General features: G+C 41.6%; 2 protein-coding genes across 4 annotated transcripts in view; both read right to left on the bottom strand.

The window, feature by feature from the left end:
* Window positions 1-2,745, bottom strand: part of LOC100120507 — a 67,940-nt gene extending 65,195 nt beyond the window's left edge. Inside the window, exons 1-4 of the mRNA XM_031927608.2 lie at window positions 2,454-2,745; window positions 740-916; window positions 257-554; window positions 2-176 (exon numbers count right to left, since the gene is read on the bottom strand). Of these exons, the coding sequence (XP_031783468.1) occupies window positions 2-176; window positions 257-554; window positions 740-916; window positions 2,454-2,588 (785 nt within the window). The 5' untranslated portion in view covers window positions 2,589-2,745. The remainder of the gene's footprint in view (window position 1; window positions 177-256; window positions 555-739; window positions 917-2,453) is intronic.
* A 1,288-nt stretch (window positions 2,746-4,033) lies between these two features.
* Window positions 4,034-13,158, bottom strand: part of LOC100120322 (two pore potassium channel protein sup-9) — a 72,734-nt gene continuing 63,609 nt past the window's right edge. For all 3 annotated transcript variants that reach the window (XM_008208051.4, XM_008208046.3, XM_031927673.2), the window contains exon 7: window positions 4,034-13,103. In XM_008208051.4, coding sequence (XP_008206273.1) covers window positions 12,666-13,103 — 438 coding nt within the window. In that variant the 3' untranslated portion in view covers window positions 4,034-12,665. The remainder of the gene's footprint in view (window positions 13,104-13,158) is intronic.

Here is a 13,158-nt window from a genome sequence, read left to right as displayed (position 1 = left end):
CCCAGTTTTAGGATCGTTGTCGGCAGTCTGTTGCATACTCATTTCAGACATTTCTGAAATTTTCTGCTGTTGGAGCCCAGATGGACCAGCCTCGTCGCATGGCAGAGCGACGAAAGTCGTTGTTTCCAGAGATTGATCTCCTTGATCATCTTCGTGTTCCTCTTTGACGGGAAGGCCTTGAATGAAAAAAATACCGTTGATTAGGTACACGTCAAAATTAATAGTTTTCATATATCAAGTAGATTTGACTACTCACCTTCCTCGTTATCGCATCCGTCCTCGGAATTATCTTCCTCGCTTTCTTCTCCAAGGTGGGTCGCTTGACTTTGGGCCATTTGGTCGTGCGTCGTCTGTGTGCTTGGCCCTGGAACTACTTGAACTGTTTGTACAGTGCCGCTGGTGTCCATAGGAACTGAGGTGAATTGTTGTTCGCTTCCAGCAGGCATCGTTATTATATCCATCATACCCATGTCCATGCTGTTCTGATGCCCGCCTACTTGCATTACACTACCATCTAATCGACTATCACTACTCCTTTCTTGCTTCATCACATTCTGTAAAACAAACAGGTTTCTTATTAAAACTGCCCGATTGTCAATTAGCAACTTTAAAATTTTTTGCAATACTTTTCTCTTTCCCTCCAAAGCATCAATGAAAAGAGCCATTACAACATCTCATTTACACACACTTTGATAGGAATTTCTGATTGCAAACTTACATAAATGAAAATATCACTTACTGTGTCGAGGACTTCGGTTACATAACCCTCCTTGTCCTCCAGGCCACCAACCTCTCCCAGCCATTGTAGGAGCTGTTTTTCGGCGTTTGCTGTTGTGTTCCAGAATTGGTAAAATAATTCTACTTTATACACACAGTCATCGCATATCTTCTTAGGTAGTTTGTCTTCTCGTGAAACCTGCGAACGTAAAGAAAACATTGTAAATTCCACATCTCACAGATAAGGTCGCTTTGCAAAGTTTAATAAACCGCTGCGAGCATCGCGCGCGTCTTTGAAAAAAACTAGCCAACACGGTCGGACTCAATGAATAATCCAAAAAGGCCCGACTTAATAGCGGCGTTTCGATGCATTAATAAAAAGCAGCAGTTGATAATAGCCCCTGAATAAAATATGCACCCGACATTAACTCCAGTCCGAAATGTTCCACTCTTTGGAAAATAAAATCCTACGACGAAAAGAGTAGAGTAAAGTAAAAAAAGCGAGCGCCTCGTTCTCCTAATTACAAGTTTTGCAGAGTGAGCCGCAGGTAACGCAATAGTCCCGTAAGGTAGCCTCGCATATACATAGAACGCGAAGAAAAGCGCGTACGTTCACTTTCCCTCGCCGCTGCCGGCGTGCATAATACATAAGCTGCCGTTGCTGCGGGACAAAGACGGAGCGAGCGAGCGAGCGAGCGCGAAACCGCGAACGCGAAATGGTGGCGGCGCCGCATCGATCGCTAGCGTGTATTCGCCTCGTCGCAGAGCGGCGGAATCGATGCCCGGGTAGACTCCGCTATCCAGGAGCTATATACATAGACGCGTACAAGCCCGAGAGTTCGCTGGATTTTCCTGGAGGGGAACTAGAAGATTTTACGGGAGAGATAGGTAAGGTAAATCAACACGTGCTGCTGAGCCGGCGGCGGCGGCAGCTTCTTTTTTTCGAGGAATCGAGGATGCAGAGGGGAGGGAGGAGAGCGAGATAAAAAAACGTAGCGTACGCGCGCGTCGACCGGGAAGCGTCGCTTCTCGGAAGAGCGGCTTGAGAGCGGATGGAAAGCCACGATAATAACAGGGGATGCACTTGCTTTGCATTGCGAGAGTTTTTGGAGGGAGAATGCACGCTGTGCAGGAAACATTTCGAAGCGGTCGATTTTCGACGTTTTTGTTGCTAAAAATTTAAAGCGATCCGACGAGGCTTGAATTTTAATAAGCCGCAGCGAAAAATCTCGTCGAAAGCCTGTATCCACCCTTCGATTAGGCTCGCCCCTTGTGCAAAAAAAAAAAAAAAAACCCGTGCATCGGCATTTGTACGTCTCTCGTGACTCGCGAAGGACAAAGGGGCGGGAGCGAGCGACGACGACGAAGGGAAAGGGAGAGAAGAGCAGCGGCGCGTAGCTTCCGTCTCTTTCTTTCTCTCTCTCTCTCTTCGCGGCTTACTCATCCTCCATCAGCGTCGTTCTAGAGACAAAGACGCCCCCGAAAAATTGCACATCGTCAAAAAGAAGACCCTCGGAAAATTCCGTCCACTCGCGAACTAACAAAACAATCGAGTATACAAGTGTCAGGCCGGCATTGTTTTCCCCGTCTTTCTCACTCTCATGCGAGACAGCCCTAACACGCGACGCGTCACTGTAAAACGAGCCTGCACGTCGTATTAGTTGGGGCACGCCGTTGTAGAACGACTCGCGAGGAGTGAACAAAATGGCGGCGCAAGAGGGCCGAAAGAGGTTTACCTTGACCGGCAGGCAGGCGGTGATCTTGAGGAAGATCTGTCGCACATCGCCCTCGTCCTCGAAGATGGGCACCGAGACGCGATCCTTGACCAGGCAGAGCCTGCAGAGCTCGAGGTAGTCGAGGGACGAGGACATCCTGTCGCCGAAGTCGCCAGCTTCGCGCTGGACTCGCCGCCGCCTCTTCTTCCGTGCGAGATCTCTTTCGCCTCAGTCTCTCTCTCTCTCTGCCGCAACCGCAGCACACAACACCGCGACCCACCGCTCGATAGTGCGCCGCGCGGACCAACTCGATGCCGTTGCGCGAGCGACTCGACGCTAACGACATCTCGCGGCCGAGAGCTCGCTGTCCTTGTCGCACTCGTTGACGGGATGGGGAGGCGACGTTGCCGAATCGCAGCGGACTCCTGCACTTCCGGCGCAACTACCCAGATAACAGCACGTGCTGTCTCCACCGAGACTTGTTGTGCCGCACGGCGTGCTGTCCGTGTGCCGTCTCTGTGCTATCAAGCGGGGACATCTGGCGGGCGTTTTTTTGCAGAGCATGCTCTTGACGTGCCGCACGTCGTGCTGTCACTGTGCCGTCCAGTTGCTCTCTCGACCTAGGGCGTCTGTACGCGACGGCACAGAGACTGCACAGCGACAGCACGCGTGCCGCGTGCTCAGAATGTTGCATTATTAATAATTATGGACTTTAATTAGTAAAGAGCATACATTTATTACTTTTTTTATTCTCTCCAAACCGAATTACATTTAAACATTATTTTATTACATAATTCTAATTATTAGCGATGATTATTAGGTGCAATTGTGCATCAAATTGTAAGAAGAGTTGTGGCTCAGAGGCTAGAGCTTCGGACTTCTGATCCAAAGATCGCGAGTTCCAGCCCTACACCCGGCAGATTTTTTTTTCTTACATAAAATTTTTTTTATACTATATAACAAAATTTATTAATTATTTATGATGTAGATGCTTAGTTATGCGTTCTAACTAATTTTTATTTAGCGTTATTTTTATATGCGATAAAATCGCTCCCCGCCGGTAGCGTTTTCTGCTGGCACAGAGACGGCACAGAGACGGCACGTCGTGCTGTCTCGCCGTGCCGTCACGTGCCGTCTCTGTGCTGCGGCAGCTGGACGTCACGTGCTGTCGTGGATGCCGCCATCTCGTGCCGTCACGGGGACGTCTCTGTGCCGACACGTTGTTATCTGGGTAGCGACTCGACGCGACCGCGCGGGATTATCGATTATATGACGCTTCGGCTGAGAACTGCGGCGTTGCCGCGAGCGCAGCGCCGCCTCGCGCGCGCGTAGAGGCGCGTGCGTTTTTCCGAGAGAGAGAGAGAGAGAGCGCGGGATTTGAAATGCGGGATGGAATTTCCGCGCAGGATTTTTTTGCGGTCGAGGATTGTATATAGTTTTGCGGTCGGTGCACCGTTCGCCGTGGAAGTTTATTTATGGGAGTACGTGGAAGCTGCTAGGTACTAGCTTTGAATCTTGATTTTTTTTTCTGTATAAGCAAAAATAATTGATAATTCTAAAATTATAGGGATACCGTAAATGAATGAAGGCAGAACACAGCGTAGTTTAAAAAAACTGCTTTATTGTGGCAGAACACATGTATTATCATATACCAGCATATAATTAGGAAGTCCATTAGGTATTTTACAAATTACGATCCAATCAGAGGTGTCGTTATACAAGTTGGCGCTCTTCGTGTTTCCTTACCCCCTCCTCCCCTTCGCGCTCCATACATTTTACAGCAATTTAAATCTCCCTCTCGTCTATACGTACGACATTCGTCGAGAAATATACCATCAGCTTCGTCACGCGCGTGTAACATCGTTGCAGCCTGTCTCTAGCGTGTCTCCATAGGCAGCTTTGGGGAAAACGAACGCGTCGTTTTATACACTGATATTTAAATGATGCATCGCTCGGTTTTCTCTGCGCGTTACATTTCGGATCTCTCGTGAATTCATTATCGGCTGTGTCTACTCATTGAATGCTTCCCCTCTGGCGACTTGTAATGCTTTTTCCTTCCGACCTTCGGCTCGATATCTCTGCGCTTAATATTTTTCGCTTATTTTTTCTCGAAACAAAGGATATGTGTGTGTGCTGTCGTTGGTTGATTACTTTTAATTTTTATTGAGTTTCTCTCGATTTTTATTTTGTTCGTCGGTTTGGCTTGTATACTTTATTCGGTTGGTTCTTCGCGTAGGAGAAATGCATACGCTCCCGTGTTTCTTTTTTTTAATGCACAATAGAATCGAGTTGACATTATTGGTATAATTGTAATACAAGTGTAACGCTTTCGTTCGATGCTCGTTTAGGTCTTTACATGATTTTTTTTTTTTTTTTTTTTTTTTTTTTATTTATTTGTATTCGCCCGAGTCGCGTTAATTGGTCTTTGGTCTGATTTTATGATTCGCTATTTTGATTATTCTGAAAAATCAAACGACGGTACCATATGCATACTTGTATACTCGAATGAAAACTAAACATGAATCTAGACACTAGCTGCATTTGTGTTTCTGAGATACGTAAACAATCACATAAACACCTAATGGTCGATAAATCAATCAGTTTGTCACCTTACACAATCTTACAAGCTATAACAACAATACCAAAGTTGCGATAATGCATCGAATCAATTCTCTTCCCTTACTCTCCCCGACATTGAATTATCGTCGCACAAAATGTACAACTGTTACAAACATTGTTTATATTATACTCGTGGTGCTCAACGCACACGCGCCACTTGTTTGTCGTACTTTTACAATATATTTATAATAATTGTACGTGTATAATCCTAATACAAAGTTAAAAACGCGGGAAGTTCGAAATGCACGCATTACAGATGCGACCGTTCATCATCTCTTTTTCTATTTTATATTCATTTTGTTTTAGTCGTTGCGACATGTGTTCATTTTGTTTTCAACGTACACCGCTTATATTCCATTTTTTTATTATTCTTCTCAATCATGCAACTTATGCCCTCGACAAGAGCGAAATTCGTTGATTATTCTTTGAATTCTGCACGATTACAAGTGAGAGTAAAGCATACGACTGTAGCACGCAATTGATCAAAGCAAGGAAGATATACCGAGTCTTTCGCAATTCGCATTTTGTATAGACGTTACTTCGATCATTGCTATCCACTCGATAAGCTATATAATTAAATTTCTAGTATTTGAAAAATGCATCCTTTCGCGCACTTCCTGCTGTCTTTAAAATTGGCAAAGATCGAACAGCAATGAACAAATTGGACAAATAGAAAATGATCGAATACAATCACGATTCGTAAAAGTATACATCGGATGAAAGATTCCTCTGAACGTGAGTTTCCATTTGAATAGTTCTATACCATATATCTATGTACAAATACAAGAATCGAGCCGAATGACAGAAGTTCGAAGAATGCCGTGTATAGAACGCACCGCGTTTCAATCGAAGTATCATACTGATGAAAGTGCGCGCGCGCGCGCGCGAAAGAAGCATCGAGAGATTAAGAGTCGCGATATGCCCTTTTGTCGCTTGTGCGTTTAATATAATGTGTATACATGCGCGCGAAGTTGTGCGAGTTGTGTGTGTGTATACTTGTGTAAATTGGCGCATGTATAGGTACCGGATCTCCCCTTCTTATATAGCTAGCTAAACGATAATACATCAATCAACCGATGTCGCAAAAATTGTATGGATTCTACATCGCGAGCAGTTCGCAAAAGCGTGTACATTAGTAAATTCTCGCAGCGACGTCGAAAGGCTTTTTTATTTCTTTTTTCTTGTTTTTTTTTCTTCTTCATTGTTCGCTTCGTTTCTACTTCGACTGCTTTCTTTTTTTTGTGATACGCTTTTTATGCCATACAGATGAAAGTTCGAAAATATCACGACGAACGAATGTGTTTGTTGTTGCTGTTAGTGGCGGTGGTGGTGGTGTTCGTGGCGGTGGTATAGTGGTTTTCTCTGCGACTCCGAGATCGTCAGTGTGTAATTTAGTTACTCGTATACAAATTAAGCGACGTTGTTGCATTAAAAATTAGATAAAAGTTCACGTTTAAGAATTAAGTGAAATGTATAGAGACTTGGATACGCTTTCCTTAGTAGTTTACAGAGAGTATCTTAAAAAATCTTAGGCGAAAATAACTACGCGTGTGCTCGAAGTTTCTAAGGTTAAGCGAGCAACGAAATACATTTTTTTTTCTCATTAGGAGTATACATGGTTATGTTGAATACGTGAAAAATGAAGTGCAGAGGAAACAAATTTAATATCAACAGCAGTGTGTCGGTAATTTACAATGAAAGAAAGCTGGTCTGCATTTGCTTTGTGCGAACGTGAAAACATTCTTGGTATCATTACAATCTATTGACTAGATTTGCGCGTTCGTAAAAATACTAATAGAAAATATATCTTCACAAATAATTGCAAATAAGCGTGATAACGAAACAATATTTAACAAGACTATCATTAACTAGATGGCCCATAGCTTTATTCTTTGCTCATAATGACATGGCGCCTTCGATATGCGAGCATACAAATCCGTCGTTAGTATATAGGGTGACCAGGAAGCGATGTTGCGCACAATAAAGAATTACAAAGGTGATTCGACAATTTGCTTTTTTTCTCCGGGAAATCATTCTTTTGTACTCACGGTTTATTGAACATGTCGCAAAGTATATTTCGGCAATTCGAAATGATATAACATAAAAATATGCGCAATTAACATATATCATGCGAAGACAGCTTATAATGCAAAAGCCATCGAGATACGCATTCCTTTTGTCAACGTGGAACTGGACATTGTCAATAATATTTTTCTTTCTCGCTCTATTCATTTCTTCCACTCATCCATCCCTTGTCTCATCTCGCGCGATGATCGCTCATACGCGATATCATCGACAATCGCTCTATATTACAATTTATCGTACAATGCAGAATTATACATAACAAAACGTTCGACGCCTTCGATGGGCTTCTGCAACGCGCTCATAACTATTATATATCGTATCTCCTAAGAATTTACGTACACTAATTGTTTTTTTTTTGTTTTTTTTTCTTCATGCTTTTTTATTTTTATTTTTGTTAAATGTTATGCCTTACTGCACCGCTGCTCTTTTTTTATTTATTTTTCTAGTATTTTTTATGGTCGCGCTCCTCGCCTCCTCTCCGGTGTCGCGTCTCTTCTTTCTCGCATCGTGTCTCTCTCACTCTCTCGCGCTATATCCTCTTATATTCCACAGCTTATGCTATATAATAAATGAGCGATCGCAATTCGACACTTTATGGCCATAATTTTTTTACTCTCTTCCCTCGCATAGTGTCTTTCTCCCTCTCTCGTATATTAATCACCAGTTCCGAGCTACTGCAAGCAGCTTTCTTCGTCGTCGTTTTCCCCCTTATTTTCTCGTCTACTATTATACTCGTACGACCTCCACGTTTACGGCACAATCCAAAGGTACAACCGTCGCGACGCTATTATATTTAATTAATTAGTACAGCGAAGCAGCCGCATGTATGCGAAGCTAACTGCTATAATATATTAAGTTCGATTGATTCCAAAAAATGTTTATTCCATCTAGTTGTCTTTCTGTTTCTTGCCTTAACGTCATGCATTGTGATACATCTATACAACGCTCGATTTGATATTCGCGCAGGTGTGGATACCGCATCTTTCTAAACTTCGCTCTTCCAAATAACGAAATTCAGCGTTTTAATCAGCTAAACGGCAATATATTCAGTATTCGATGAATAACATACCCTGTACAATGAAAGTAAATACTCTACGACCAACAAATAAACACATAATAACACATCTTTGCGCTTATTCACTTCATTGATGGAGGGAAGAAGACGGGGAGAAGTTCATGGCATTATACATGATTTATTCTTCGCCAGTGTTATGGCAGTATTGGCTCTAGCTTTTATTAATTCAAGTTCCTTTTAAGTTTGATGCCTTTTAGAAGTTACTTTGAACTTTGTATAATTTTTTTTTTGTTCCTCATCGCAGTGTTAAATTGACGAATTTGTAATGCCTCGGCAATTTGGTGTAATGTACGAGAAAAGAGTGCACGTGTTCTTTGATTCCCGACTAAATGAAATTTTTGCATGTTCAGCTATTTACATGATTACGTATGAGATCTTTGACCAAATATGACTATAACTACGGTTATATATAATACGTCGTATTTTATTTAAATTTTCTATTACTTTCATAGCCACGTACGACCATCTATAATTATATATGGCCATTTGCGATTAAAATTGATAAATAATTCTGTGACTACCTATCAGGTCACATTAATACACTTGTCATATGTGGTCTTGTAATATGTATGTGGACATGAATAAATCCATTTGAGTCGGGTAAGAAGGAAAAAGGATCGAGGAAGTGGAAGCGAAAAACAAGAGAAATCAAAGTGAACGCTAGAGTCGACGGTGTTCAGTTTGCGAGAGATTACATACGAGGTCGTCGGATTATCATCCTTCGGAGAGCACAAGATTTTTATTTTTATTTTCCGACATAACAAGCATTGTTTATTTTTCGTGTATCTTCCCTTTAATTTAATTAATCCTCATAATCTTTGGCACGAAAGAAGCTGTGTTTCTTTATATTCTATTTATATATCACATCGACGATGCTATCGTAAAATCATATACACGATTTCCTTTTTCCGCCTAATCCTTTCTTTTCATATAGAATCTCTATGTATAACTAGTATATTACAGTGGAAGTTTCGTTTTCTTTTTTTTTTTTTTGCTGCTTACAATAATTCGTGATTATGAGATGTACACACATGTAGTAAAGCTTACTTTTCTTTCGCTTTCCATCGTGCCTGTGCTGTATCTTGGCATCGACGTTTAATTTATTTTATAATCTTCGATCGGGCGACTTACACGCAGATATTTTTGTTTTCCGAGGTGCGCGACTGCTGGAAACTCGAATAATGATTATATACTCATACGAAGGGTCGAAAAAACTAATTTCATCGTACTTTCTTATATAGATTTTTCTTTGACACATGCTTAAACTTGGGCTTATTCGCAAAATCTTGCCACTCTAATACGTATCACTTTGAAGCAATTTTTTTATACGAGGTTATTTCAAGAAGAGAATAAATGAAAAATTTCGATATTCTGTAATTATATTTCGTTACGTTTGACTTTCCCTAATTTTTTCTATGTAAATACGATAATGATTGGAAAAACTTTTTATTCGTAATATTCGTAGTTTTTTAATTAAAAGGATATAAATGACGACTCGAGAAACGATTTCCTCATGGGATAAATGTTGAAAAGGTCTATGTAAATTTAGAACTCGCTAAACGAGACCTTAATAGTTTTATGAGTGATGAAAGTGAAAAGCAAACCACGGATATCAAACCATACAATTTATACGGAAAATTCGCGCGTATACATTGTACAACAATGCATTATATTTTTCAACATAAATTTGGTTCGTCGAGAATTTTTCGAAAATTCTGTAATCACACTTATACTTGACACATAACAGATCGAACATCGACGGAAAATTACGAAGTAAGTAAAATACGTAATTTTTTTTATAGAAAAAACGATATTTCATTTTTCATAAAACAACCATTTTATTTCACTCTATCAATAAGAATTCGATTTATTTATTTATAATCATTTATTCTGCGATAGGCTCGACACTAGCTACACTCTCCTTTGTTTAATTAATTAATTTTATTTATTTTTTGTTTAAAGTTACTTTCACTATGTGATCTCTGTCGAACAGCATGTGAATCGCACTTCGATCTCGTTTATTTTTACTTTTTTTTTATTTCGTCGTTAAATGTAAGAAGTTAAAAATTGGAGAATGTGTTTGGGAAATATCGTGTCGCGTCGTCGCCACGACACGAGCGGCTCATATAATAAACTACCTCCTCCTTTTTTCTCTAAGTTCATCTTTCGTAACGAACAAGAATATGGAAACGTCGTCTCGGCGAATGTTCTTGTTTATCTTTGTTTTATCTTTCTTTTAATTGTAATTGTAATTATCTTTAATTTCTAATCGTAATAATTATTAATACAATATTTAACTATAGTTCATATGTACAAATTGTAAAATGTCTTATTAATGTAAAAGTTGTTCTTTTTCATTCAAATAGCAGTGTGATGTAGGTATAATTAATCTTTCTTTATTTAAACTTATGGTCTCTTCATGCATTCGAGCGCTCATATACTGGTTTCTCGCTCGCATATTACTTTCTCTCCCCGCTCTTTCACACAGCAGTTCGACTCGTGCTGCGGAACACATGGTCTTTTAATTTTTTTTCTTGTTTTGTTGCACGGCATTTGTATATATTTAATGTTTTGTACACGAGTTTTGTTATTTTTTTTTAAGCTATAATAAAGTCTACCGTGCGACTGTTACGAAGGTTTGGAACAGTTTGAAAGGGGTAACAGCAGCAATTTTCAAATTCTATCTTGTGTAAAGAAAAATTCATGTTGTTCTGTGTGTTGGCGATAAAATATGTTGGTTCTCTTTGTTAATTAATCAAAAAGCGTTATCTACGTTTTTTAATCGAATGAAAGGATACCTCAAAATTACTACGATTACCCCTCAAGGTATGAAATATTGAAACAGCATTTATAAGTATTATCACATGTTAGTAATAGAATTGTAATAGCAGTTTCTTTTTGAAATTTATCGGAGACACTTTTCGAAGGAAAACAAACTGTTTGCATGCTTCCTGAAATAAATAAAAGATTTACGACTGAGAGGCCTTGCATTGAACTTGAATTTACAAAAATAACATCTTTAATGAACGTTTGAATAATCATGCATTTCAGTATTCCATGCCATTGATCTTTACGTCAAGTACCCTAGAATCATATATATATATATACACACATATGTGTGTGTGTGTGTGTGTGTGTAAGGACGAGGCGATTCGATCAACCTTTTACGCAAAATTCGCACGCGCACATTCTCACGCTGCTCTCATGAACGTAATCATCCTATGTTCCTCTGGTCCTCCATTCATACGCGTCATCACACTTTCTACAGTATATCAGAAGACAAGTTTGCGCTTTGCTGCGGCTCTCTTCGATTGTTCTCTCGAGTCTTTGCTAAAATTACCGTTATCGTTAATTCTTTGTTTATTTAATATTAATAATTCATCTTATTCACATGAAGAAGGAAGAGCTTAAATCGTGTCACCTCCTTCCTATTCGTGGAACATCTTTAGGGGAAAAGGCGATTTTCACGTAATTAAATTTTCTTTCTATAACTTCTCTCACTCTTTCTCAATCTTTTTAAATCCTCTGTAATCAATGCGTCGATTCTCATCTCCGTTATCATTTTTTTTTCTTGTTTTATGTTCGATATATAATTGTTTAAATAAGCTCGTCGCGGTTCGTGGCCGAAACGATCGATCGATCAATGATATTGTTTATTATCGAAAGGAGAGAAAAAAATTGAAAAAGAAAACCTAGTATCACTCTACCATATATGTACGTACTAGTTACGAACTTTGGTGAGGCACCACAGGGGAGACTATAAGTAATGACTATACAGAAAAAGTCGCTCCGATCGTCGTGAGTGTCTCTTTTGTCTCGCGGTGCAGCGCGACGCCACCGGGGCGATTGGCAAAATTCGCTCTTCGAAATCGGCAAGGGTGTGCATGCTCTGCTCTTGCTCATCATCATCATCATCATCATCGTCGTCGTCGTCGTCCTTCACAAAATTGTAACTTTATCGTCGTTAGTCTTCTCGTCTCAACTCGTTACGCGCGTGCGCGCGCGTATTATATATTCGTTACATTGCCTATCTACTCTTTGTTTTAACTATTAAATGCCCCCGTGGGCGCGTGTCGGTTCGGAAAAAATCGTTTCTCGTTTCTCATCGCTTCGTCTCTCCGCATGTCGGAAGAGGAAGGAGAAAGAGAGATCGGACACAATCATCCCCTCCGCAGTCGGTCATTGGCACATTATACCTAAAATACTGACTATATGAGAGAGTGTATATTTATATATCGGTATATAATAATACTGATTCGCGCGCACTGATATCGTCAATCTCTCTTGCTCCTTCGCTCGCTCGTCGCAGGCACAGCGCACTCGTTTCGCCTCTCGTCGTCATTAGCACAGCCTCGCCATCATCAGAGTGAGCCCCTCCTGGGTCTGACGGCGAGCACGAGCTCCGTGCTGCAGGTGGTCTCGAGCTCGAGCTCCTCCTCGAACTCCTCGACCGATCAGATGCTGGCCCTGTGCTGGTAGATCGGCGGCAGCTGGAGCAGGGGCGCGAGCGAGGACGGCCGCATCGCGTACTCGTGCTGCGGCAGGTCGACCATCATCAGCTCGGCCGCGTGGGGCTGGCTGTGCCGGTGCTGGAGGTGCTGCTGGTGGAGCTGGTGCGAGTAGACGTCTTCGTGGTCGGGCGTGTCGTCGTCTATGGAACTTCCCGCCTGCAGGGGCTGCATCGGCAGCAGGTGGGATATCTTGCCGGGCGAGCGGCGCACGGTGAAGCGCGGTCTCCGGCGCTTCTTGTAGAAGCCGCTGCAGCGGCAGCTGCACACCGAGGCGTCGTCGTCGAGCGATATCGTGTCGCCCTGGGTGCCCAGCTGGCCCGACAGGATCGAGCCGTTGGCCGTTATCACGTCGCCCTCCAGTCGCACCGCTCCCTGCGCCGCCTGTCGAATGTTCAACAACTCGCGTTAGTTCAACATCTGATGCGCGTGTTAACGT

Source organism: Nasonia vitripennis, chromosome 3, assembly GCF_009193385.2.
Source record: "Nasonia vitripennis strain AsymCx chromosome 3, Nvit_psr_1.1, whole genome shotgun sequence".
Classification (NCBI taxonomy): Eukaryota; Metazoa; Arthropoda; class Insecta; order Hymenoptera; family Pteromalidae; genus Nasonia; species Nasonia vitripennis.
Note: the sequence above shows the minus strand (reverse complement) of the source record. Positions and strands in the feature narration are given on the sequence as shown.